Source organism: Engystomops pustulosus, chromosome 5 (genome assembly GCF_040894005.1).
Source record: "Engystomops pustulosus chromosome 5, aEngPut4.maternal, whole genome shotgun sequence".
Classification (NCBI taxonomy): domain Eukaryota; kingdom Metazoa; phylum Chordata; class Amphibia; order Anura; family Leptodactylidae; genus Engystomops; species Engystomops pustulosus.
Window position 1 is genome coordinate 33,683,964 of NC_092415.1, and position 27,941 is coordinate 33,711,904.

General features: G+C 41.5%; 2 protein-coding genes across 7 annotated transcripts in view; one reads left to right on the forward strand and one right to left on the reverse strand.

Annotated features, from left to right (window-relative positions):
* The window catches only part of PSKH2 (protein serine kinase H2), a 60,407-nt gene that overhangs the window by 13,976 nt on the left and 18,490 nt on the right, over positions 1–27,941 (forward strand). For 5 of the 6 annotated variants that reach the window (XM_072151594.1, XM_072151593.1, XM_072151592.1 and 2 more), the window contains one exon: positions 2,997–3,093. The exons of the other annotated variant lie outside the window; for it this stretch is intronic. The gene's annotated coding sequence lies outside the window, so the exon portion shown is untranslated. The remainder of the gene's footprint in view (positions 1–2,996; positions 3,094–27,941) is intronic. 6 annotated transcript variants of the gene reach the window in all.
* ATP6V0D2 (ATPase H+ transporting V0 subunit d2) lies at positions 8,246–27,663 on the reverse strand. The gene is made up of 8 exons (XM_072151588.1): positions 27,387–27,663; positions 19,398–19,569; positions 19,023–19,201; positions 16,848–16,927; positions 15,939–16,016; positions 14,746–14,922; positions 13,115–13,192; positions 8,246–12,476 (listed from the first exon to the last, which is right to left on the reverse strand). Exons 1-8 carry the CDS (start codon positions 27,514–27,516, stop codon positions 12,315–12,317), a joined length of 1,056 nt encoding a protein of 351 aa, XP_072007689.1. The 5' UTR covers positions 27,517–27,663; the 3' UTR covers positions 8,246–12,314.

Consider the following 27,941-nt stretch of genomic DNA (forward strand, 5'->3'; position numbering starts at 1 on the left):
AGTGCTTTGGCTGCTTGTTAAGGAAATTCTGCTTGGTTTGGACCGTCTGTGGATGGGACAGAAACAAAAGCTGCAGAAGCTGGAAAATATATAAATTTTTACCATTTATATCCGTTTGCCTTTTCCTTTGTGATAAAAAAAAATGATGCAATTCTAACATGAACCTTGCCCCTCAAAGAACATCCCTCACACAGCAAATGGAAAAAATGTTGGCTCCTGTGATTCCAAAAGAGGCCATGACCTAAAGGGGAACCTGTCACCAGATTTTACACCACTACACTACCAGAACCCTCAAGAAGTGTTTAAAATAACCTTTATAGTATTTACTCTGTTTTGTGAAATTATTGTCATTTATCTATTTTTAAAAAATCAGTTTAAAAGTTATGTGAAAATGAGAGTAGTCACTTTTTGCCGGAGATGAGTCATTTCTAGGGGCTGGAAAAGGAGCGACACTGCAGATTCCTTATATTGCAATATTTAGTATACCTTGGTTTTAAGTTTCATATACAAGATAAGAATCTCATCTTTCAATACACATCAGGCTTGTGTTTTTTTGTGAGCTACATAATGGGAGAAAGTTAAAGGGAACCTGTCCAGATTTTATCTCATTAAATTAGGATATGAAATATCCTCTCTAGAATGACCTATTTTATGTGAAATCGCATTCGATAATATCTCCTCCAATGTCATGTAAAAATGAGAAGAGAAGAGTCATATTTGCCTGAGATGAGTCAAGTTTAGAGACTGCATGGGGAGTATCATTTTGAACCCACTCTTCAGTTCTACAGCACCTGGAAACATGATGCTGATGTCCTAAAAAATAAGAAACTTACAATTTCTTTAACTATCTTTGTTTCCGGTTCTGTAGATCACAGATCCACAAGCTCGCAATCTGAGAACAGAGATTGTCGCTTTTAATAAAAAAGTACTAAGCATGTTTCTAGGCACAATATGATTAAAGACAGGGTCATCTAAAGTGACACTCTGCAGCCTCTAAACTTGACTCATCTCTGGCAAAATATGACTCTAGAAATATGACTGCAGTAAAGTAAATTCAGATCCGACTTGAGAGGGATAGTAGTTTTATATGTTAAAATCTGGTGAAAGTTTCTCTTTAACGACACAGTGGAGAATGTAAGATGCAGAGAAAGATCAATTTTCTGACTATGTCTTTATCTGCCAGTATCTCCATTTCAATAGCTCTCAGAACCACAAGCCAGATCAACTGGAAAGATGAGATTCTTATCTTCATTCTGTTAACAAAACCATGGTTCAAATTAAAATAAAGCTCAAGATAGGGGTTTCTAAAGTGACTCTCCCCCTCCAGCCTTTAAAAATGACTCATCTCAGGTGAAAAGTGACTCTTCTCAGCATATTTGCATATAATGTTAGAGGTGATTATTTATAACTGAGTTTTAAAATAAAATAGGGAATTCTAGAAAGGATATTTCATACCCTACCTGACATGACTGCTAGTTTAGTGGGGTAAAAGCTGATGCCAGGTTTCCTTTAAATGGTTTGATGCAAAAATCATGGCAAAAAACTAAATTTTATCAGTGTCCTGGGAAAAAACCTACTGTGTAAGATGTCCAGTGCTGTGGGAATTTCAATCATTAGTTGCAGGAATTCACCACTAATTTCCAGGCTGCAGAGATTATACAGATTTTATTTAAAAACTTTAGCAGATTTATCAAGCTGTCTAAAAAGAAGAATGTTCTTAGTTGCCCATGGCAACCAATTACAGCTCAGCTTTCATTTTACCACTGCTCATGAATATTTTAAAGGGGAGAACATTCTTACTTTTAGACAGCTTGATAAATCTACCCCAGTATGTTCCAAAGGTAAAATTTAGATTAAGGACTTAAGGACACCCGACTTACTGACGACCCCTAGTTACAGACGGACCCCTCTGCCCACTGTGACCTCTAGTGAAGCTCTGTGAATGCTTTACTATAGTCCCAGACTGCAATGATCAGCTGTAAGGTGTCTGTAATGAAGCTTTATTGATGATCTTTGGTCCAATTAATGCAAAAAATTTTCAAAACTCCAATCGTCACCACTGGGTCATATTTTTTTTTTTTCGTCTGGAGCTACAATGATAAAATATACAGTTTCGACTTACATACAAATTCAACTTAAGAACAAACCTATGGAACCTATCTTGTATGTAACCCGGGGACTGCCTGTATTTTCCAGAAATGCGGACATGTCCTGTGTGCATCCAACCTCGCAATAATTGTGTGTTTTTTACGTGTGACCTTTTCAGAGGCAGCAGAAAGTAGTTTCCTACTAAAACTGTCAGTATTCAGAGGTCATTCTGCTCCTTTATTTTTTTTTATCCTACTTCTTAAAAAAAAGAAATTGCTACAGTAAAGTTCACATACGAAAGAAAGTGAGCTAAGAAAATGGCTGTATTCCTATTCAGCCCAGGATACAGTGAACATGTAGCAGGGGAGTAACTAGGAGTGGCAGGGCCCATAGGAGACCTCTGAATGGGGCCCCCTATCCCATCAGAAAATATACATATTTGTACATTCACATATTTATACACTCATGCGCACACACTTAAGCACTGATATATACATTGTACACATTATACCCTTACACAGATCTTTACCAGTAGCTGCTGAACACATGGGTTAAGAGCACAGCAGGAGAGATGAGAGATCCCTAGTCCTGTTGTTCTTCTGACCCCTTCCTCTCTCCCAACTTTTCTTATTTGTATAATATGTACCGTATATAGTGGTGCAGATTCGCCATTCATATCAGGTCGGATACCGGGGCCCCATGACACTGCAGGCCCCATGGCAGCTGCTATGGCTGCTACTGCTGTAGTTACACCCCTTGGCTTCTTGCTGTGTAGAATAAACTCAAGTCTTCTTGAGCTTATAAATGCAGTTTTGAAGGCAAAATCAGAAGTAGATCATAAAGCTAAAAAAAGTATAAATGATTAATACTATTTTTTTTTTAAACTTATACAGTTTTTTTTGTTGCAGGAAACATCCTCTCCAGGACCTGTTCAGAAGTCCACTATCAAAATCCATCATGATAAACCATGGACACTCACTCATAGATCCAGGCACCGTGACTGTGGTAATCTTCTTATATTTGTTATCCATGGCCTCCTTCCTTCAACTTTTACAATTATGCTTATGAGTCTGGGGGGCTACCCTAGCCCCCCTGTTATCTGGCTTTACAGACTGTTACACTGTCTCACCGTCCCCCTGCTTTCTCAGTAATGAGAATGTAGCAGGAAGTGCTCACTGCTCAGTTGCATTAACTAGAAAATGTGTATTCTGTTTAGTGAGGAACAATATTCGGTTTAGGTGGGTTTGGGCGAACTCGGACCCAAAGCAGAGCACCCGTGATTGGTGTTTGCACAGATTGTGGATGTTAAACTTTTAAATGGTTTTGCTCACCCACCGGTAACACCAACGATCAATGTTGGCACCTGTCACAGATTATCCTTTACTTGCCGCAGACAAAGCCGACCGTGGCATGTAATTGTCAGTGGCGCATGCGTGACACCATATTAGCTGGGATCATTACCCTCATGGAGTGACAAGATCACTGCCAAAATGGCAGCGTGCATGCTCTGCCGCCAATTACATGCTGTCGGCAGCTTTGTCAACACCAACGATCGCGGGTGTTTTAATAGGGGGGAACAACAGTGTTCTGCGGACCCGAAATATTCAGTACAAACCCAAATATTGTGGTTCATCACTAATTCTGCAGTAAAACAAACACCAGAATTCATGTAAAAACTGAAGTAGATGACAAAGTAAAAAGTTTGTAAACACATAAGAACAAGGAAAAACGCAGACGTATATCATTTTTATTCACATTTGTATTTTATAATCTCCCATAATAATTAGAGGGCTTTTCTAGATTTTGGCTGTTTCTGTAATAAATTATTTTTTTGTGATTTCCACCCTTTTCATCTGTGTACATTCTCTAGACACAGAACAAGTACGGTATATGGACATTCCAGCTATCCACTAAACAATGGCGCAGGTTACACGATGTGAGCGCCCGGCCGCCGCAGCTCTTCTCCTGTCCTGGTGCAGCACATGTACAGTACAGAGGTGCAGTGTAACCAGCTCATTCTGTACAATGTCTGGAAACGCCTTGATAAACTGGTCCGTGTATGATAATTATCCGGCTATGTTTGCATACAAACAATGTGAAGTACAATTATGTTATCAATGTGCGGGGTTTGCTTTTAGTATAATAAGGCAGAGAGCTTGATTGGAAATAAACACTGCACTATAATTAAAGGGGCTGTCCTATAATCCTCTACTTGTTGCTTATGTATTGAACATGGAAAAAAATGTTCTGATCACTGAGGGCTTGGGTTTCTGAATCCCTTAGATGACAACTGAACACAATGGGGGGCCCGATTCGCGTTTTCCCGACGTGTTACCCGAATATTTCTGATTTGCGCCGATTGTACCTGAATTGCCCCGGGATTGTGGCGCACGCGATCGGATTGTGGCGCATCGGCGCCGGCATGCGCGCGACGGAAATCGGGGGGCGTGGCCGAACGAAAACCCGACGTATTCGGAAAAACCGCCGCATTTAAAAACCGAAAAAGGGTAGCGCTTACCTTCACCTGGTCCGAGGTGGTGTATTCCGGCGCGATGAGATGACTTTCAGCGCAGCAGCGCCACCTGGTGGACGGCGGAGGAACTACCTTCATAAATCCCGGCCGGACCCGAATCCAGAGCAGAGAACGCGCCGCTGGATCGCGAATGGGCCGGGTAAGTAAATCTGCCCCAATGGGTTTATTTACTTACCCGGCCGACGGAGTTAGTCCGAAGTGCATTGTCCGACGATCATGCACTGTGCCGCGATTCACTAAAGTCGTGCGCCGGATATCCTGCATGTGTCGCTTCCCCGCTCAGGTCCGCCGGAGTTCACCTACTTCTTCCTGGTGCATGCAAGTGCATTGGTTGCGACACAATTTGAATATTAAATCCTGCGCTCAGTCCGAATCAGTCGGGTCATCCGACGGCCCACCCCCGATTTCTGTCACAGGAAAGCCGCCGCAGCTGCACCACAGTCCGATCGCATGCGACACAATCCCCAGTTAAATATCTGTCACAGCAGCGCAAATCCCAAAAATTTCTAAAATCCGACTAAATGTGATCCACGTTTAGTAAATAAGCCCCAATATGTAAAACATCACTTTTATTAATATTCTTTCAAATTCATGGATCACATTGAAAAAGATCAAGTTCAAAAAACTACAGGGAGACATATCACAAGGGTCATTTCATTACTATCTCCATATTGTAAAATAGTGTAACCTTTAGGCTACCTGCAGGTGAACGTACCAAATCTCGGCTGGGAAAAACGGACGTTTTCTTCCTTTTTACGCCCCCTGATTTACATTAATTCTGCATCCTTTTTTTAGGGATCCTCATAAACTATTGTCTATGAGTGATCCATAAAAATCAGTTCCGACTAGGATGTGCACTACTTTTTAATGGATCGATTGCACAGTCTTTTGATATAATGGCCGTGGGCACTGATCCATTAAACTTAACGACACAGGACGCAAATGCTCATCCTAATTAGTAGGTTGTTGCCGCATAAAGGCAAAGCATTCTTGTTCTGAGGATCTGGCTGGCACTTGTTGTATACAGTCTGGTCCCTACTGCATCTGCCCTGCAAGAAGCTTGTTCTGTACAGGCGGTTTATGCAGCAGCTATGGAGAGAGATAGAGGGAACAGACTCTGTAACCCCCCTGCTCCCCTACAAAGCAATTACAGGGTGTTGCCATGGCAGACGGAGGTCTGAGCAGGACCTGCGTGACTTTGATGTACAGAAGCCTATTAAGCTCAGTCAAAAACTGGGTAGGGGGTAGTGCTCCTTGCACAGTGTAACAGACTGTGAATATGCAGCACAGAGGGGCTCTAGTAATGCCCCCCCAGAAGCCCTTCTTGCTTATTACCATAATTTTTAAAGTTTATTTTACAAGGTAGAAGAACATGAATAACAAATATCAGAAGATTACCACAGTCACAGAGCCTGGATCAATTAATAATCATCTCTGATTTTAATGGTAGATTTTCCTTAAGGGAATTTGTCAGCAGTACCATACTACACTGCAGATAGTGTTAGCTATTATCCCTCGAGATCAGGGTAACAATACCTTGTGTGGTGCTGTTAGCAGCATGACTGTGAAAAATGGATCCATATTCCATAACTATAGCTGGACTTGGAGCACTCTGTTGCACCTGAACACTTTACTGCCCCTTCCCCTGAGTGACTGCTGTAGTATTCAAACAGAAGCTGCTACAGTACTCACGTATAGCAGAGGTGCTGTGCTGTGTTCAGTGAAGAGATCTCACACACCAGTGCACCAGAGTGCTCCAAGTCCAGCTACAATCCTGGAATATAAATTCATTTCTCACAGTTTTGTTGCTTTGAACTATACACACAAAGCTCTGGTGAATCCGATCCTCTGGGCCTATACCTAACACTGTCTGCTGTATTGTATGTTCAAAACTGATGACAGATTCCATTGAAATTTATTTAAAAATACATAATTAAAAACAATAATTGAAAAAATAATTACCTGTTTAGTGGGTTTTTATTAACTTTTGCCTCACCATTGGTTGCCAATCTGTGAATATAGTGGGGCAGATTTACTTACCCGGTCCATTCGCGATCCAGTGGCGCGTTCTCTGCGGTGGATTCGGGTCCGGCCGGGATTCATTAAAGTAGTTCCTCCGCCGTCCACCAGGTGCTGCGCTGAAAAACATCGGAACACGCTGGAGTTCACCGAGCCGGGCTGAGTGAAGGTAAGTGCAAGCTCCGCGACAGATTTTTTTTTTTAAATGCGGCAGTTTTTCCGAATCCGTCGTGTTTTCGTTTGGCCACGCCCCCCATTTCCGTTGCGTGCATGCCAGCGCCGATGCGCCACAATACGATTGCGTGCGCCAAAATCCCGGGGCAATTCAGGGGAAATCGGCGCAAATCGGAAATATTCGGGTAACATGTCGGAAAAATGCGAATCGGGCCCTTAGTAAATGACCCCCAGTGTGTACTTGCATCCACAGATCAGGATCCTGGCTCCCTATATGGAGCTACTGGGTCAGTAATACGGCAAGTTACTACTGTGATCACTGATCGGCAGGAGAAGTGACCCAGAGGCACCAGAGAGCGAGGCAATGACAAACACAATGAAAAACTGACAGGAAAAAAAAACAAATGAACATTTTTGTAAAAAAAAAAATTTAATAAACATTTCTGTATCTTATGTGACAACTTGAGCTACAAGCTGTTTGTGCAATTATAGAAAGAGGAGAACATAATAGGTCACACTTGATAGACTTGACTTCAACTTGACTGACATCAGCCTTATGTCTTCAGAGCAGGTAAGTGAATTCATATCTGCTGCCAAGTCCAGGATCTAACCAATCTCATCTGTCAGATATGCTGAGAGTTACCAAGCCGCATGCCAAGCTGAGTCATATCGATTTACACCGAGGCAATGATGGCATCCCATTGTTCAGAAGCGGGAGATTGATGTCACCCTAACGTCAGCACCTTGTTTACCAGGATATCACCACCTATCCACAATGATAATGAATTTCCCTAGAAAACTGCATTCCTGATCATTGCCCTCCTGTTGTCTGCATAAACAACGACTTGTACTGTAGAGAAGGAATAAATCATCCATCCACGTAGAGTTTGCATTAGTTGGCAGCACATTGCTCTGTCTGTACAATAGTGATGTGTAACCACAAGTCAATTATCAGAAACTGGCACCAGGTTCTTCCACCCTTGTAAATTGGGCTACATTCACATCAGTGCCGGGAGTGTCAAATGAGTAAAAACTACTACTATAACAATGCTAGTGGCTGCTGTGGGGCCGAAGGTGTCATCGGGCCCAAGACTAGTCATATTTAGGCTACATTCATTTACATTTACGTGTGCCACCGTATCATAGCACTGCGGGTACACGTCTGCGCCCGGGGGTGAGCGCCCTCCATAGAGCCTCGCTGACACTTGGTGCTCAACGCCGTAAAGGACATGTCCTATCTTTTCCCCGGGTACGGAACGGTATGGTGCCACATGTGTGCTGCACCGTACCACTCTGTGTGGCGTCGTCCGCGTATTGCCAGCCTATGGGGGCGTATATACGTCCCCCAACAACCGTGTGAATGCATCCTTAGAGGAACACTGGTCATCAGGTTTTACCCCCCCCCCCCCTCTTAATTACCAGTCTCCCGCTATAGGTTATAAAAGGTTGTTTCTAGCGATCCCACTTTTATATTACCGTAAATCTCACTATTTACTTGTTTAAAAAAATCGCCTCCATAATCATTTTTGAATAACAAAAGAAGAGTTATTTTTTACCTGAGATGAGTCACTTCAGATGCCCATATCTTGGGCTCTACATTAGTCACAACCATATTAAAGATAAGAATCATCATGTCATGGTTCTAGTTATTCCGAGAGAGGGCATCTGAATTGAAGCCTCTAATTGTGAATATTTTCAGCTATTTTGCATATGCCTTTCCTAGTCCGCCTGCTGTTTAAATGATAGGTACTAATAAAGCCCAAAAGATCTCATTAACTATAAAGTGGTCAGTTTGGCTTTTGTTGGGTTGTATGTCATTGTACTAGATCTATTTTTTCTCCTTACAACTTGACAGACATGAACCATGGGGTAGATGTATCAAGTGCTGATACTACTTGTTGGTCCTGCCCCTCGAGCCACACGGCTATATCTAGAGGTACCGGACTCTTGATAAATCTCAGATGACGAGGACTCACTCAGTGTGCGATTACTGTGCCCATCTCAGCCTGGGCCTAAAACTAGAGCGAGCTATAGATAGTGTGCAAGTGGTGGACATCACTGCACCTTGCCGGTCCACACCACTCCTCCTTTTTATCTGGAAACAGATCTAGAATCCATTCAACGTAGTAACACAGTTATAAAACCTCCTTAAAGAGGGCCTGACAGGGCGATTTGGGACACTAAACCACGCATAGGTACTTATGAACTGGTTGTTAATGTTTCAAATCGCCCTTTATTAAGTCCCTCCTGCACAATGAAGCTGTGGTGTAGCGCTCCGACTGTATTGATAAACTGTCACGGCTCGAGTAGTGCAAGAGACGAGTCCGATGTGCCTCATCGGACCTATCTCTAGGTAAGTATAAAGTTTGATTTTTGATTGCACCCACAGAGCGACTTGGAAAAGGGTAATTTGGGACACTAAACCACTGGTCCATAAGGACCTGTGGATAGTTTAGTGGCCCAAATTGCCCTGACAAGTTTTGGTTCTTAAAATCTGCAGCATCTTACAGAAAAAGTAATGTAGACAATGGGGCACATTTATTGGTCACATTTACAGGTTTCTGTTGGACTTTGCACGTTCTTTCTAGTGCAAACTACTTACACAGGTATTTAAGAAGTGTCAGAGACACATTTGTGTCACACGTGACTGTTTTGTGGCGCAGCTTCACTATTCTTCATGCAACACAAATTTCTGCAGTGAAGGGGGCGTTCCGATGCTCAGTTGGACCGTGCACCAGATTTATCATGCAAAGTGCAACAGAATTGTGTTGCATGCCACATGGTAAAGGTGCACCAAAGTGTTGCACTCTGTCAGAGCAGTGCAGGGGGCACCAGAATCATGCAGAACAGACACCACAAAGCCTAAATCTGGCACCTCCTGCACATTACACAGGTAACTGCACATAGTACAGACTGCACTGTTCTTAAAAGGGTTTTCCCACAAAGAACCTAACTTGCTGATCACCGATCACTAAAACGAGGGGTCCGAAGGGGTCCCACGTACTTCCGTCTGACCCCTCGGTGCTCCATTTGATTAATGGAACAGGTGGCCGCGCATGACCGTTCTGCTCTATTAATCTCTATGGAGCTGACAGAAATTGCTGAGCGCTGCACTTTCCGATCTCCGTCAGCTCCATAGAGATTAATGGAGCAGACCCCTCGTTTTCGTGATCTGTGGGGGTCTCAGCACTGACTTTTCTTTGTGGGAAAACCCCTTGAATACATGCGGGTCAATGCGTTTAACTTCTGCGCAGAAATTGTTGCTCAGATTTTTGCATAATTTTTTCGTACATTGTAGTCATGATGCGGATTTGTTGCAGTTTTTTTTGCATGAAATGACATCAGATCAGGTGAAACAAAACAGGAAAAAAACGGACATAAAGATCCCACCTACTAGATGTGGATTATCATGTGGATTTTTTTTTGTATGACAATCCGCAAACTAAGCAGATAGCCTAAAGGCGTATTCCATGAAAGCCACAAATCTACCCATTAGCGGATTATAATATGGGCATTTTGGGCAGAAGACTGGGGCCCAGGACTTCTTGATAACAGTTGATAAACTCAAACTTTGAAGATGATATTAATGCCTCCTTTTCACATTTATGAAACTGCTTAGAAGAAAAACCTTTTCTTTCGTTTTCTTTTCTTTCTCATCCTGCTCTGGGGCACAGATAAAGGAGTCTCCCCGGCTATTGATAAGCATATCCTTTTTGGGATTGTTTAGTAACAATAGGTGAATTCTTTCATACAATATAAGAAAGAGAACACAGATGGCGCCATCTAGTGACAAAACAAAGAATACATCAGATGTGAAGAAATACAATTTATAATAAAAATACAGAGAGATCAGGTCTGATGATAAAATATGTTACTTCTGTATTATTCTACAATGAACAGGATACAATCTGGAAATAATAACTTATTACATTGTGTGTATACAGCGTATGGCCTATTCAACGATTTTTACACTATTGGATATTGTAAATCATTATGACTGCGTATTACAGTAATGATACATAGTTTACAGAATGTGTCATTATTTTAGACAGAATAAACTTACAAAAATGACCATATAAAGGGATATTCCCATCCCGGACATTTATGGCATAGCCACAAGATCTAGGACGGACGTATATCTTGTAACTGTGGTTCTTCACCCTTCATCATTCCCAGCTGCTGCAATCTTGAGATGCGGTTCTGAAGACCCCTTTTTGGATCTTCTGGATATTTATTGCATACCTTGTGTATACACATGAATTGTCTTAGATTATAGAGTGTAAGCTCTTGCGAGCAGGGCCATCGTTCCTAATGTTTTATCTGATTATGTTATTACTCTGTAACGTCCTATTTTATTTGTATATGTCCCCCATGATCTGTACAGCGCTTGTGCAATATGATGGTGCTATAGATACAAATATTTATTATTATTATTATTATACTCTTTTAAGTGCTTGAGAAAAAATGTTCAGCTTTTCATGTTTATTACTAGTTAGGGTTTCCAAAGATAAATTAGAACACTGAAGACTGAAGCGAAAAGGTGATGCAGGGGGCAAAGAATGAATGATTGTCCATCACACAACCATCAAATGAGCTTATAGGGTAGAGGTTATTCTGAAGCCACTTCCTTAGAGGGCATCTACCACCAGGATGAAGAATTGTAAACCAAGCACACTGACATACTGAGGTGCGCCCCCTCTGGCAGGATGCACTTTTCTCTTAGCTTCTTATGCCCTTGTTTTTACAAAACAATTGGTTTAAGAATTATGTAAATGAGCCTGAGGGGTTCAGGGCTCCATAGATGAAACCTGAAGCCCCTCAGGCTCATTTGCATAATTATTAGAGACTTGTTTGTAAAGACATAGACATAAGAAGCTAAAAAGAATAGCGGATCCTACCAAAGGGGGCACACACCAGTATGTCAGTGTGCTTGGCTTACAATCCTTCCTCCTGGTCGTAGATTTGCTTTAAAGTGAAACTGTTACCTGATTTTACCCCAATAAAACTACAACCCACTCAGGTATTTTATGAAATATTTTAGAATTTTTCTTTTATATGAAATCTCATCCTCACTTCTCCGTCTAAAGTGTCACTTAACCTGCAGTCTTTAAACTTGACTCATATTGTGCAAAAAAGACTCATGGAGAGTTTTTAAAGGTTATCAGGTGAGATTTACATAGAAGAGGGAATTCTAGAAAGAACGTTTTATACCCTATCTGAGGGGCCTGGTAGCTTAGTGGGGTAAAGGTTCCCTTTAAGCATCATAATAGCTTTAACTGCCCCTGCCCCATGCAGTTCTATTGGACTTTCCTGTATTTGTAGGATGGCCCATTGAAAGAGTCTGCAACGTGGATGGTGCTCGTTAAAATTTGCATGTTTGTATAACATTTGTGAACTGAGGTGTGAATAAGGCCCAAAACCGATCATGTAGAATTATTTCAGCAATGCAATAAATGTAATATTATATGTTGCCATGGTACATCGTGGATGAACGGTCCAATTACAGAATAGGGATGTAGTTATTAATTTTGGTTCTATGCCTCTGAGAAATGCATTCAGCGATCCAAACCACATTGCGACATTCCTGCTCCTTTAACTTAACGTAAGCGTAAAAGACCCCAAAGTGGAACTGATTATTAAATGCCAGAACATTCATTTGTACCTGCAAAAAAAAGAAAACAATACAAGGAATTTATCAGATGTGAAATCTGGGAATCAGTAGTGGATTATTATATATAATGGATTTAGTAGCCCAGGGCCCAAACATTCTAGTGAGAAGGGTCCTTACCCATAAAATGCTCATATTTCTGTTCCTGCTCTCAATAAAAGGGCCATTTTAGGACCTTTAAAGGTCCTCAAAATGCAGAGTGCAATCAGGCAGAAAGGACTCATCCTGCATTCCCTAAGAAGCTTGATTCTAGTGAATTCCGGACTTGTAGGTGATCCATGATCACTTTCTTGGAGACTGTGTTCATATCTCGTTTTTGTCCATTGTACAGACATGTTGGGTGGGTACCCGTACATTGGATACATACTTGTGTTCAGCTCCTCCCCCAGAAAGTGAGCCAGCTTGGACGACCTCTCTGGTATAACTCTATATCCCAAATTATACCTCTATAAATACTTGTAATATGTATATATGTAACTGTCCATCACCTAAACATTGGAGATTTAAAGGGATAAAGACTCCTATAGCTGTAAAGGTAATATTGAAGTAAAAGGACATTTTTAAGCTATAAAGTTCTGACCATAGGAGGATGATCCTTTAATGATTCCAAGTTTAGATTTCTTATGTCCTACCTCACGTTCAAAAAACTTGTCTTCTAATGTCTTTTCTCCGGCTCCGCTTCCAACTCCTTCGAACAATGCTCTGTATTCCTGCCATAGACAACCCAGAATGTATTAGAACAGGTTACTTTTCTCTTTTCAGTTTTCATATAAACTCTTATATAGTCAATGTAGTCCTTAGACATTAGATACAAAGTCTTTTACATAGATTTTGAAGGGGTCTTCGCAACATGAATTTAAAAATCTTTTACAGACTATAGCTATTGATGACATGTATTAAAAGTCCTAACAGGGAACCTGTCTACAGATTTTTGCCCATTAAACTACCACTAACCCTCAGCCCGGGTACAAAATACTCTTTCTAGTACTCTCTCTTTTATGTGAAATCTTATCCATTAACCTATGAAGAAAATCTTATTCACGTCATTGTTAAATATATTTTCCTGAGATAAGTCAAGTTTAGAGGCTGTACATGAAACAGGCTTTTGGTGTCATATTAAAGAGAAGAACCTATTTCTACATATTGCATCAGGCTTGTCGTTTTGTGATCTACTCTAATATGACACTAGCAGCATGTTTCTGAGTATGATAGAACTGAAGATTGGTGTCATTTCTCCTGCAGCCTCTAATCTTGACTCATCTCAGACAAGAATGACTCTTCTCCGTCCATTTTCATATGACTTAGCATTAAATTTTTGTAAGTAAATGGTTAAGATTTCATATAAAACAGGGAATTCTATAAATGAAATTCCATAGCCTACCTGTGGGGCTTGTAGTTTAATGGGGTAAAATCTGGTGACAATATATAGGTGACCAGTGGGGCTCTGTCATCCCTACAGAACAACTGTTTAAAAGGGTTTTCCCATTTAACAAGTTAGGCCCTAACTTGCTGATTGGTGGGGGTCTCAGTTTGCAAGAACGTGGCTCCAGTGGGGTCCTATGTACCGCAGTCGGACTCTCGTCGCTCCCTGACTGGGGTACAAAGGGCCTCATTGGAGCCACGTTCTTGTGATCCATCACTGAGACCCCCACCAATCAGCATCCTGCGGATAGGGCCTAACTTGTTTTGTGGGAAAAGCCCTTTAAAGCTATGAATGGAGCCCCAAACGGATAGAGGAGTGGCCATCTAGCCTCCCTGCAGTCACAGGTCCTGTTCACTTCACTGAGGGTGCCGAGATTGCCAAATGACTCCTTGACAAAGTCTTTGTCTATATATGTTTATTTATATCCCAATTATAAGAATATCAGGGTTGGTTATAAAGATCTGATCACTAGGGTCGTGATGATGGAACCTAGGAGAGCTGTGCCCCTTCACACCCCCATGTGAATGGATCAGTGTCGATGTGGACCGCCATTACTCCATTCACTTCCATGGGAGGGCAAATATATCTTTTCTGGAAATCCTACTGCATTGAATGGAGGAGTGGACAAGCATGCACCACGGCTCTGTCCATATGGGCCACTTTTGTGGTTGTTGTGGTCCTTGTAGTCAGACACTTATTCTTTGGTGCATGACTAAGGGTTTGGTATCTGAAGTTGTAAAGCTCTTATAACTGTTAAAGGGGTGTCCAGGTCTCCATTCATTCTTCCATACATGTTTCATTTAATGATAAAAAAAGCAGCGCCTATACACATAAACCTACGGCATAGTATTCTGCTGTGTTCTTCACTTGGTCGTAGTCTTCTGCATTGGCAAGTAGTCGCAGTCCCTCTGGATAGAGTTTGCCACAGGTCGGGTACAAGGTCTCTCTGTCTTCTTTGTTAAGCTCAGTGCCGAATGAATTTATAGTGATTATGAACGCACGCCTGTCAGCCTCAAACTACAAAAGAGAGGGAGACTTTTATACATGGCGGACAGCTATAGCGTGATGGATACATCTAATAGGCGATATAATGGGGCTTTACCATCTGACAAAAATAAACATCTAAAAACTAAAATTCTACTACACATTTTGCTATAGTAGATGGAGCCATGCAATGGACCACTAGGATCCAAAAAGAAATTTCTGGACAGGACACTGATATAGTTAAATGGGAATCTAGTGACCATAATAAACTTCAGACAGTGCTAGATTCAGGCCCTGTAGTAAGTAGCAACAGGATGTGAAAAGCGAACCTTTAATCCAGGTTTGCAGTTTCTGCAAGTGCTCTGTGTGGGTCTTGCAGCCTGAAGAGCTTTCTACTCATTGCTAAAAACTGTTCCACAACGCCACACTTCTGCCCTGAGTGACTGTAGTCAGTATCCAACCAAAATAATGATACAACTTCTACTCATAGATGGGAGGGGCAGTGGAGCAGCACGCTGTAGAGAGCAGAAAGCTCTTCAGGTTGAAAGACCCACCCACAGCTCTTGCAGTGCGGCAGAGTTGTATTAGAACTTCATTTTTCACAGTCCTGCTGCTACTAACACATATAAAGGTATGATTACACAGCTTTCCAGGGCCAAACCTAACACTGTCTGCTGCTTTGTGTGGTCAAAACTGCTGACAGATTCCCTCTAAAGCTAGATAGAATGGGCTATAGACTCCCTGTTTTGTCATTCAGAGTTATGCATCATATGGACTCCTAGATAAAATTTTCTTAGGTCCCTGAAACATTCTCTTGCTCACCAAAAACTAGGTTGGGTGTCCTGAGACCTTATTATGTAGACATTTGAATAAAGCATTGGTTTTATATGTGCCATTGTTCACAAAATTATCTGATGTCCTGTAGAAACACCAATGCTGGATCCTTAAATTTAAAAATAAAATATGAACTTCAGGTCCGTGTCCAAAATTGCAAGGTTACACAAATATATCTAAAAATAGATATTTAATTTAACTTCAGGAATTTATACCTCAAGAATGGGGCACATAATTTCTTCAGTCGTTCCTCCTAGACTTTTGCAGAAGTTGTAGAAGGCCTCCAGATAAGACTGGAAGAGAACAACTCCATAAGTCATACAGTACAGGGAAGGGTTAATGTATTATAAAACATAATAATCTTAAAGAAATCAAATCCATCAACATCTTCAAATATAACCAATCTTTCACTTCATGGTGTAAGTGTAAATGGACTCCAGGGGAGATTTACTGTATCTGAAGATTCTGGTGCATTGAAGTCTATAGAATGACTTGGATCAGCACTTCTAATGGTGCCGTCCAGACATTTATATTTACTACAATTTATTACCTTGGCCCGATTTCACAGACCATCTACAGAGCAGAGGATGGGACTATGGTGTCATAGTGATTTTTGATACAAGGAGTCCCTTCTTCCCTGCTGTGATCATGATTATAGTTTGCTGCTGCTGTTCTGTGGGGAAGTAGGGACTCCTTGTATAATTTCTCATGAGTCAATTCCTCATCATTAACAAATTTATAAATGTATATTTTGATCTGAATAGAGCAGCTTCGCTATGGATAGGGGTATACATAGGGGTGTAAATTAGCGGTGACATCACCTATGTAACTACTGGGAACAATGAATCTTCTATTGTAAGTGAGGTGACTGCCTCATTGAAATCCTATATTGAATTAGCAAAAGTGTCTTTCCATAGACAAGCCTAGTGACCAGAGTCAAATTACAGGATATAGTACTCGGTACTAACTATAGATAAAATAATCAAAAATCATAAAGTTCCATTATATATGCATACAATTTTGGTTAAAAAATAAGTAAAATTCACCTTCCCTTAATTGTGGAAATGGTGATAAGTTTCTATATTATGGTAACCTATGTAGTCCACACTAAAATTGGTCAGTACCTTGTAGAGCTTGTTCCTCATAATTTCAATATTCATCTCATCCATGTCGTTTTCTGACAGGCAATCTTGAAAAAAGTCAGCTGCAGGTAAAATAAGAGAATAAGACAATGGTCAGGGATCAATGGAACAATAAAGCGGTTGTCCGGTGTCTGTCCCCTTCATGTAGAGGCTAAATAAACAAATATCTATACAGGCGGTCCCCTACTTAAGAACACCTGACTTACAGAAGACCCCTGGTAATTAGTAATTTACTGTACTTTTATCCCAGGCTACAATAAACAGCTATAAACAGATATCACTGGTGTCTGCAATTAAGATTTATTGTTAATCCTGGTTCTTATGACATTTTTAAAAATCCAATTGTCACAGAGACCAAAAAATATTTGGCTGGAGTTAGAATTATAAAATATATGGTTTCGACTTACACACAAATTCAAATTAAGAACAAATCTACAGAACCTATATTGTACATAACCTGGGGACAGTATATATATATATATAAATATATATATATAATGTCAATTTAAACAACTGATCCATAGTCAAGTGATATGACACAGGTGCAAGGCTTGCTATATCCCTGGTCATGTGATGTCACACAGGTGCACGGCTTGCTATATCCCTGGTCATGTGATGTCACACAGGTGCACGGCTCGTTATATCTTCGTTCATGTGATGTCACACAGGTGTATGGCTCATTATATCGATGGTCACGTGTCATCACACAGGTGCACAGCTCGTTATATCCCTGGTCATGTGACATCACACAGACGCGTGACTCGTTATATCTCTACTCATGTGATGTCGCACAGGTGCACGGCTCATTATATCCCTGGTCATGTGATGTCACACAAGTGCACGGCTCGTTATATCAATGGTCATGTAACGTCACACAGGTGCACTGCTCGTTATATACTTGGTCATGTAATGTGACACAGGTGCACAGCGTGTTATCTCCCTGGTCATGTGGTGACACATAGGTGAACGGCTCATTATATCACAGAGAGTAATCAGTGCTGTGTGTTATAACGAGCATTACACCTGTGTGACATCACATGACCCGGGATATAATGAGCCTTGCACCTGTGTGACATCACATGACCAGTGACAGGTTTTATGGACCATATACAATCGGCTAATATGACAAAATGTATATATTTAGCACCTACTATAATGGGGAAAACTTTGCAGGTTCTAGATGTTTTTCATGTGCCATTCCCTATTATTGAGTTCTGGAAAATCTTTTCTTCAAGCCGAGTCATATAGATGCTTCAGTGCTTAGCGACAGTGACGTCAGCCCTTATCAGACAAGTTTTGTGTTGTGGAAACTCTTTCATCCGTTCCGTGACCTATAAATGATATTTCTTCCAGGGGCTTTCCACACACACACAGGGTCATACATGTACAAACACTGCCCCTGACATTGTCAGCCATAGCCAGGGCATTAGAATGAGTGTACATTTACCATTGCTAGGGATACTACTGAGACCCCCTTTAACATATCCCAATTATAGTGTGCACCACTATGCTCCGTACATTGTAAAGGGGATGCTTATTGAGTTATTCTTGGTGCCCACCCATCATCAATCAATAGGAAATACATTCATGTAGCATCTAAGTAAGGCCGCATTCACATGACCGTTGAGGGTCCGCGGCCACACTTTTGTCATTTTTTCTGATATTTTCGGGATTTGCACCACTTTGACAGGTATTTAGCTGGGGATTGTGTCGCACACGATCAGATTGTGGCACGGCTGCCCCGGCTTTCATGCGACAGACATTGGGGGGCAGGTCGTCTGATGATCCGACTGATTCGGACTGAGCGCGGGATTCAACTTTCAAATTGTGTTGCAAGACCAAGCACTTACATGCACCAGGAAGAAGAAGGTGAACTCTGTTGGACCTGGGCGGGGAAGTGACACATGCAGGATATCGGGCGCATGATCTTAATAGATCGCGGCACAGTGCATTAACGTTGGACAATGCACTTTTGGGGAACGCGTCAGGACGGGTAAGTAAATGTGCCCCAATGTATGCACTTTGGGCTCCCGTAGGATGCGCCAGACTTATGAAGGCCGCGCTCCAGTCCTTATAAATCGGACGCACTCTGCACGATAGGAAGGCAAATTGCATGTAGTTTAGGGCCATTGTGTATAGGTAACATATTGCACAGACCTAGAGGGGTGTCCACTATGACCGCATTGAATAGTTCTGCAGGAGTCTGTGCGATGTTGACTGCTTCCATCTGGTCAAAACTGCCCAGCGGGTGGCACTTAGGAACCAGCTCAGAAATGGGCCTCTGGTGTAAGGTCCCTGTGATTAGTAGGATGATGTTATCAATCATGTAGCTGTACCTGCAGATAAGAAACAAACAAGGTCACTGATCCTCAGAGGTATCATTTATCTTCTGGAAAGCAAATTGATCATTGATATTCTGTAGGCTCCTCTCATACTATGGAATACTTTGGGAACACTTAGGGTGTCCTTCATCCAGATGGACTTCTAAGGAAATCCATAAGTTCTCCGGCATTCAGTGCATCTGCTACTTACGTGATAAAATTTAGAAATGTGGCAAGTGGTTCGAAGGCATGGTTCCTGAAGTAGTGGAACTCGGTCATAAGCTTTTCTTTCAGCTTCCCATCAATTGTAGATACTGTGAGTTGTCTTGTCTCATTTGCCAGGAAGTTTCCATAGTCAGTGGACTGTAGATGTAACTTCAGGTCTATAATAGTAGGAAGTGGAAGCATTAGATACTGCAACACTGACACATTTCTATGGCTTATGTGTAAATACTTATGTCTTTAATATGGAAACATTTATAATATCCTGATCTTAATTGTAGAGGAAGCTGTGACATCATCTATTGTTAGTAGTGATATAATGAGGGGTCAGTGGTATCTATATAGAGGTCATTGTACAGGGAGGGGGAGGAGATAAGCTGTGACATCATCTATTGTCAGTAGTGATGTAATGATGGGTCAGTGTTATCTATATAAGTCATTGTACAGGGAGGGGGAGGAGATAAGCTGTGACATCATCTATTGTCAGTAGTGATGTAATGATGGGTCAGTGTCATCTATATAGAGGTAATTGTACAGGGAGGAGGAGATAAGCTGTGACATCATCTATTGTCAGTAGTGATGTAATGATGGGTCAGTCGGTGTTTTCTATATAGAGGTAATTGTACAGGGAAGAGGAGATAAGCTGTGACATCATCTATTGTCAGTAGTGATGTAATGATGGATCGGTGTTATCTATATAGAGGTAATTGTACAGGGAGGAGGAGATAAGCTGTGACATCATCTATTGTCAGTAGTGATGTAATGATGGGTCAGTGTCATCTATATAGAGGTAATTGTACAGGGAGGAGGACATAAGCTGTGACATCATCTATTGTCAGTAGTGATGTAATGATGGGTCAGTGTCATCTATATAGAGGTAATTGTACAGGGAGGAGGAGATAAGCTGTGACATCATCTATTGTCAGTAGTGATGTAATGATGGGTCAGTGTCATCTATATAGAGGTAATTGTACAGGGAGGAGGAGATAAGCTGTGACATCATCTATTGTCAGTAGTGATGTAATGATGGGTCAGTGTCATCTATATAGAGGTAATTGTACAGGGAGGAGGAGATAAGCTGTGACATCATCTATTGTCAGTAGTGATGTAATGATGGGTCAGTGTCATCTATATAGAGGTCATTGTACAGGGAGGAGAAGATAAGCTGTGACATCATCTATTGTCAGTAGTGATGTAATGATGGGTCATTGTTATCTATATAGAGGTCAATGTACAGGGAGGGGGAGGAGATAAGCTGTGACATCATCTATTGTCAGTAGTGATGTAATGATGGGTCAGTGTTATCTATATAGAGGCCATTGTACAGGGGGGAGGAGGAGATAAGCTGTGACATCATCTATTGTCAGTAGTGATGTAATGATGGGTCAGTGTTATCTATATAGAGGTCATTGTACAGGGAGGGGGAGGAGACAAGCTGTGACATCATCTATTGTCAGTAGTGATGTAATGATGGGTCAGTGTTTTCTATACAGAGGTCATTGTACAGGGAGGAGGAGGAGATAAGCTGTGACATCATCTTTTGTCAGTAGTGATGTAATGATGGGTCAGTGTTATCTATATAGAGGTCATTGTACAGGGAGGAGGAGGAGATAAGCTGTGACATCATCTATTGTCAGTAGTGATGTAATGATGGGTCAGTGTTATCTATATAGAGGTCATTGTACAGGGAGGGGGAAGAGATAAGCTGTGACATCATCTATTGTCAGTAGTGATGTAATGATGGGTCAGTGTCATCTATATAGAGGTAATTGTACAGGGAGGAGGAGATAAGCTGTGACATCATCTATTGTCAGTAGTGATGTAATGATGGGTCATTGTTATCTATATAGAGGTCATTGTACAGGGAGGGGGAGGAGATAAGCTGTGACATCATCTATTGTCAGTAGTGATGTAATGATGGGTCAGTGTTATCTATATAGAGGTCATTGTACAGGGGGGAGGAGGAGATAAGCTGTGACATCATCTATTGTCAGTAGTGATGTAATGATGGGTCAGTGTTATCTATATAGAGGTGATTGTACAGGGAGGGGAGGAGATAAGCTGTGACATCATCTATTGTCAGTAGTGATGTAATGATGGGTCAGTGTTATCTATATAGAGGTCATTGTACAGGGGGGAGGAGGAGATAAGCTGTGACATCATCTATTGTCAGTAGTGATGTAATGATGGGTCAGTGTTATCTATATAGAGGTCATTGTACAGGGAGGCGGAGGAGACAAGCTGTGACATCATCTATTGTCAGTAGTGATGTAATGATTGGTCAGTGTTTTCTATACAGAGGTCATTGTACAGGGAGGAGGAGGAGATAAGCTGTGACATCATCTATTGTCAGTAGTGATGTAATGATGGGTCAGTGTTATCTATATAGAGGTCATTGTACAGGGAGGAGGAGGAGATAAGCTGTGACATCATCTATTGTCAGTAGTGATGTAATGATGGGTCAGTGTTATCTATATAGAGGTCATTGTACAGTGAGGGGGAGGAGACAAGCTGTGACATCATCTATTGTCAGTAGTGATGTAATGATGGGTCAGTGTTTTCTATATAGAGGTCATTGTACAGGGAGGGGGAGGAGATAAGCTGTGACAACATCTATCGTCAGTAGTGATGTAATGATGGGTCAGTGTTATCTATATAGAGGTCATTGTACAGGGAGGGGAGGAGATAAGCTGTGACATCATCTATTGTCAGTAGTGATGTAATGATGGGTCAGTGTTATCTATATAGAGGTCAATGTACAGGGAGGGGGAGGAGATAAGCTGTGACATCATCTATTGTCAGTAGTGATGTAATGATGGGTCAGTGTTATCTATATAGAGGTCAATGTACAGGGAGGGGGAGGAGATAAGCTCTGACATCATCTATTGTCAGTAGTGATGTAATGATGGGTCAGTGTTATCTATATAGAGGTCATTGTACAGGGAGGGGGAGGAGATAAGCTGTGACATCATATATTGTCAGTAGTGATGTAATGATGGGTCAGTGTTATCTATATAGAAGTCATTGTACAGGAGGGGAGGAGATAAGCTGTGACATCATCTATTGTCAGTAGTGATGTAATGATGGGTCAGTGTTATCTATATAGAGGTCATTGTACAGGGAGGGGAGGAGATAAGCTGTGACATCATCTATTGTTAGTAGTGATGTAATGATGGGTCAGTGTTATCTATATAGAGGTCATTGTACAGGAGGAAGGAAATAAACTGTGACATCATCTATTGTCAGTAGTGATGTAATGATGGGTCAGTGTTATTTATATAGAGGTCATTGTACAGGGAGGGGGAGGAGATAAGCTGTGACATCATCTATTGTCAGTAGTGATGTAATGATGGGTCCCTTCTCTTGTGTTCCACCTTGTTGGTGATTGACAGATTGCTCGCTGGAGTCACATTGCATAGAGTAAGTTAAATAAGTTGTCTTTCCCCATAAAATATTCTCTCTGACAATTTATTAAGCAAGCAAAATAAATACAAATCTGCATATTGTTGAGAAACGTTAAAACAAGCCACAACCTTTAGCAATCAGTAGGACAATGCTGTAAGTTCCTGGTAATGAATGTTTCACGTCCTTATTGCTACTAATCTTAGATACCACATGACGGGGAATGTGAGTTATTGACTCATTTGTTGTTTATGGAACTTGGAAAACATTATTCACTCAGAGAACAACTTCCCAGTAGTTTGGATCACATATTCCTGGGGACTGCTTTAAAAATATAACAGGATGCAACTTATTATCTTTGGAAAAAGATAGAATTCTTCCAATAATTAATCATAGTAAAAAATAAACCAGTAGGGTACTTGCTTTTTCTGATATTCAAAGGGGATTTGTCAGCAATTTTGACCATGCAGGACAGCAGATAGTGTTCAGAATTGTCCCTGGAGACCTCTGTACATTTGCTAATATTAATAGCAGCAGGACTGTGAAAAATGAATTATTCTAGGATTAAACCTTTTTCAAGTTGTGCTCTGCAGCATTGAGGTGGTCTTCTGCCTGACAGGGTTTAGCAAATCAGTGGTGTCCTCGGACGTGATTTAAAAGGAAAAAATGCATCATGGCCGCTGATGATGGCTGAGACTATAAAACCACCTCAATGATGGAAGCAGGACAATAGGACTCTATGTACTTTATGTTCAGCTCCTCATGCTCTACGACAAACAGAGAATACTATTAACAAACTACTCAGCTCCTCTTGCTCTATAACTTGCTGATTGCAGATAGGACTTTATGTACGATCTGCTCAGTTTACCCTACTCTATAACATTCTACATGCAGATATGACACTATGTACAATCTGTTCAGCTCCTCTTGCTCTGCAACATGCTGCCTGCAGATTGTAGATAGTGTTCTATGTACTCAGCTACACCTGTTATACAACATGCTGGCTGCACAGAGGAGACTATTTACAATCTACTAGAGCTCCTCTTGCTCTATAACTTGCTTCATGCAGATAGGAACTAGGCTGCACATAGGAACCAATGTACAATCTGCTCAGTTCCTGTTTCTGTATAACATACTACATGCAGAAGAGACTATATACAATCTACTAAGCCCCCTGTTCTATAACATGCTGTCTGCAGATAGGAAACTATGGGCAATCTACTCAGTTCCCCCTGCTCTATAACATGCTACCTGCAGACAGGAAAATATGTACAATCTGCTCAGTTACCCCTGCTCTATAAAATGCGGCCTGCAGATATGACACTATGTAAAATCTGTTCAGCTCCTCTTGCTCTGCAACATGCTGCCTGCACAGACTATTTACAATCTGCTCAGCTCCCCCTGCCCTATAATATACTGCATACAGATGGGACTGCATATTTAGAGTGACAGGTCTGTATTAATATGATGTTAAGAACTATTCCTTAATACTGTACATTGTATAAATATCCTAAGATTTTGAATTTACTAGAAAATCTCATCATCCATTAGGAAAGTGAGAGTTGAGTGTCTGGCAAGGACTCTTCAACCTAATAAATGTCAGGTTGGACTGGATGAGCCCCTTCAGATCTTACCAAACCGTACTGAATGGTACCAGCAGAAACTGCCCTGGCTGTGACATGTTTGTCCTGTAAGCAGGGGCGGCACGCCGGGCACCCAGCGCTCTGTTGCCAAAACACAAGAAAGGTCGCACTGCTTGAGATGCCTGGGAGTAGTGACAGAGCTGATGCACAAGGTTCTGTGTCATTAAGCCGCAACATCAAATGACAAATAGGTAAATAGATAGATATGAGGGAAACGATAGACACCCAAAATTTTTTAGTGGCAGTAATAATACTGCATATTGTATGGTCACATTGCAGGGTGTAAATAGCAGTTTTATCTTTGAAATAGATGGCGTAATGACAGTATATGTGCAAATTGAAGGGAATTTACATTGGCACCCCATTGGCACTTTATCTCTCTCCCCTCAGATGGTCCATTGTTCAGGGTCAACCTAGACAGGGGTTGGACATACTACAAGCCATATATGCAAATTGTACAGCTTCACAGGGATCCAAGGGATAATGCCAACTAAAACCAGTTCTCTATGTCCTCTTATATTGCATCATCAGGACTTAAAGAGGACCTGTCACCGAAATTTTCGGCACTAGGAGCTGCTTACTAAAGTAAGCAGCTCCTAGTGCTTGATCAAATGCTGCAGTGTTAGATTGATAGCGTTACCGGAAACCTCCGGTAACGCTATCAAACACTGCGGCGGGGCTTGCAAAGCTGTCCGATGTATTCATGAGGGGGCGGTCCGAGGCGCTGCCCCTATCCCGGACCGCCCCGCTCGCTCCATATGCCGGCATTGACTGCCGCGCGCTAGCCGGCAGTCACCGCCCCTAGTCACGCCCCAACCCCGCCCCCTCATGAATACGTCAGACAGCTTTGCGAGCTGTCCGACAATTACATTGTACCCCGCCACAGTGTTAGATAGCGTTACCGGAGGTTTCCGGTAACGCTATCACTTTAACACTGCGGTGTTTGATCAAGCACTAGGAGCTGCTTACTTTAGTAAGCAGCTCCTAGTGACGATAAATGGGGTGACAGGTCCTCTTTAAAATGAAAATATCATAGCTGATATTTATTCATAGCTTATCAGAAAGGCATAAGGGGGATGCTCTAGGATAAGCTATTAGAGAGAAAGGATCCACTACACTGTAAAGTCAAGCATAGTTGCTCAGTGGTTAGCATTACAGCCTTTCAGCGCTGGGGTCCTGGGTTCAAGTTCCATCCAGGTCAACATCTGCAAAGAGTTTGTATGTTCTCTCCGTGTTTGCATGGGTTTCCTCCAGTTTCCTCCCACATTTCAGAACATACTGGTAGGTTGATTAGATTGTGAGCCCCGTGGGATCAGGGACTGATTTGGCAAGCTCTGTGCCCTTTATAAATAAAGGAATTATTATTATTAAAGGTGTATCCACATTCCCATTGCCTTGTGTGTGCTTTTAGGCCAAGTGTTCTAGGCTCAGGGTCGGACTGGCCCCCCAGAGGATCCTCTGGATAGGACTCCGAGATACAAGAGAAGACAACCTTCTCTTGGGGATGCTGAAGGGTGGACAGAAGGACCCTCAGTCTGACATTACTTGGGCCTACCAACTACTAAATCCATATCCAGTCTATGCTAAATATATTTATGTAACATCACTGTATTATTAGGCCAAGCATTCAGAAAAGGAAGGTGTAGATTCTACCTCTAGAGTTACTTATTTAACAGGGTGTTGGGTCTCTGTATAGTATACGGTATATTTCAAACCAGATATATACTATAATCTGGCAGGTTAATAAGAATACCTTGATATATGACACTCACTATCTATAGCAATAATAGGTCACCTCATACAAAGAACTGTGTCTCTGTGTGCAGCCGGGTATGAAAAGTTATGTGGCACGACTTTTCATGGTTGGAGCAATTCCCAGTACGGAATACTATATGGAAGAGATATAGACTCCTGCTACTCATATTCTGAAATCTCTGCTGCCAGTCCTAGACATACAGCAGTTTTACTAGTAAATGCAAAGGTGCCATAGGGGGATGGCTTCTACTAAGGTGAATAAATTGTAAATTGTATTTTTAGGAACACATTTTTCAAAGACTCTCCACTTTTATTATCAAGGGGGTCTTCACCTCTGGGATCCCCAGAAATCCTGAAAGTAATGGGGCCACTTTGCTAATTTGGATTTACATCCCCTTCACTTTTTTTTTCTCACAAAGCTGTTTCCTATCTAAAGGGAATATTATTAAAGGGGTTGTCCCATTTTGGCAAATAATTAATATTAAAGTTATACAATTTTCCAATAAACTTTCTATATCAATTCCTCACAGTTTGCTAGATCTCTGCTTGCTGTCATTCTATAGGAAGCTCCGATGTTTACATCCAGTGTACAGAAATCTGACCATGGTCACACAGGTGCACGGCTCGTTATATCACATAGAGTAATCAGAGCTTTGTGATATAACGAGCCGCGCACCTGTGTGACCATGGTCAGATTTCTGTCCACTGGATGTAGACATAGAAGCTTTCTATAGCAGGACAGAAAGCAGAGATCTAGAAAACCTCAAGAAATCAATGCCGAAAGTATATTGAAAAATTTTGTAACATTTCATCACACAAACAATATAATGGGAATACCCCTTTAAGTTAGCATTAAAAGTCTCCTTTGTTGACCCATTCTGGCATTGCTGACCCATGCTTGACTTGTTCTCCATTCACTTCTACTTACACCTCTCTTGACATGGAGCACTTTAAGGACCTTTGGTCCCTAAACCATGTGAGTCTTATATATGTGATAAGTGTCCTTTGTGACACAACCCCTTTAACTGAATCAAATTGGTTACAGCCAGAAACATACAAACCATGCTCAGTCGCAAAAATGCTTGGATTGTGGAAATACATCATTAAATTTATCGCGCAAAAAAACCAACAATAAAACAATTAATACAAAAATATAATATAATATAATAATAATTTACCCTCTAAAGTTTCACATTGTGCCAGGTTGATGTAATCCGCAGCCTTCAGGATTCCGCCCTTAAATCCTCGGACTAATCCTTCCAGATAGCCATTATCCACATTGAAGTAAAACTCGGATCCTCCGGGCATGGTGGGACTGAGCGCGTCCTTGTTCCTACTTCGTGGGTCACTCGCACAGACTGATGTGCTGAGGCTGTAATTTCCAGCGTGACACACAATGACCACTGTGTTCCTCTTTCATTACATTTAAAGCCGTTCCCTTTTGTTTATTATGCAAACAGTAGTCGTAGATCTGCAAGAAACTGGCTGCGGAGAGGAGGAAAGTGTACACGTAACACACCAAAAGTCATACTGGTGGCCCTATGTTACCGATATGGGGCCTGCTGTTTAGGGGGAATCCTTCACTGCTTTGTGGATACCCTAAATTACTCCATTTGGGGCTGTTGTGCCCAGAAAACTATATTAAGAAATACTCCCCCTGCTGGGCTGATTGATTACTGGCAGTGGGTGATTGGGGATGAGTCAAAACATAAGGTCATATTTTATAAATGGAG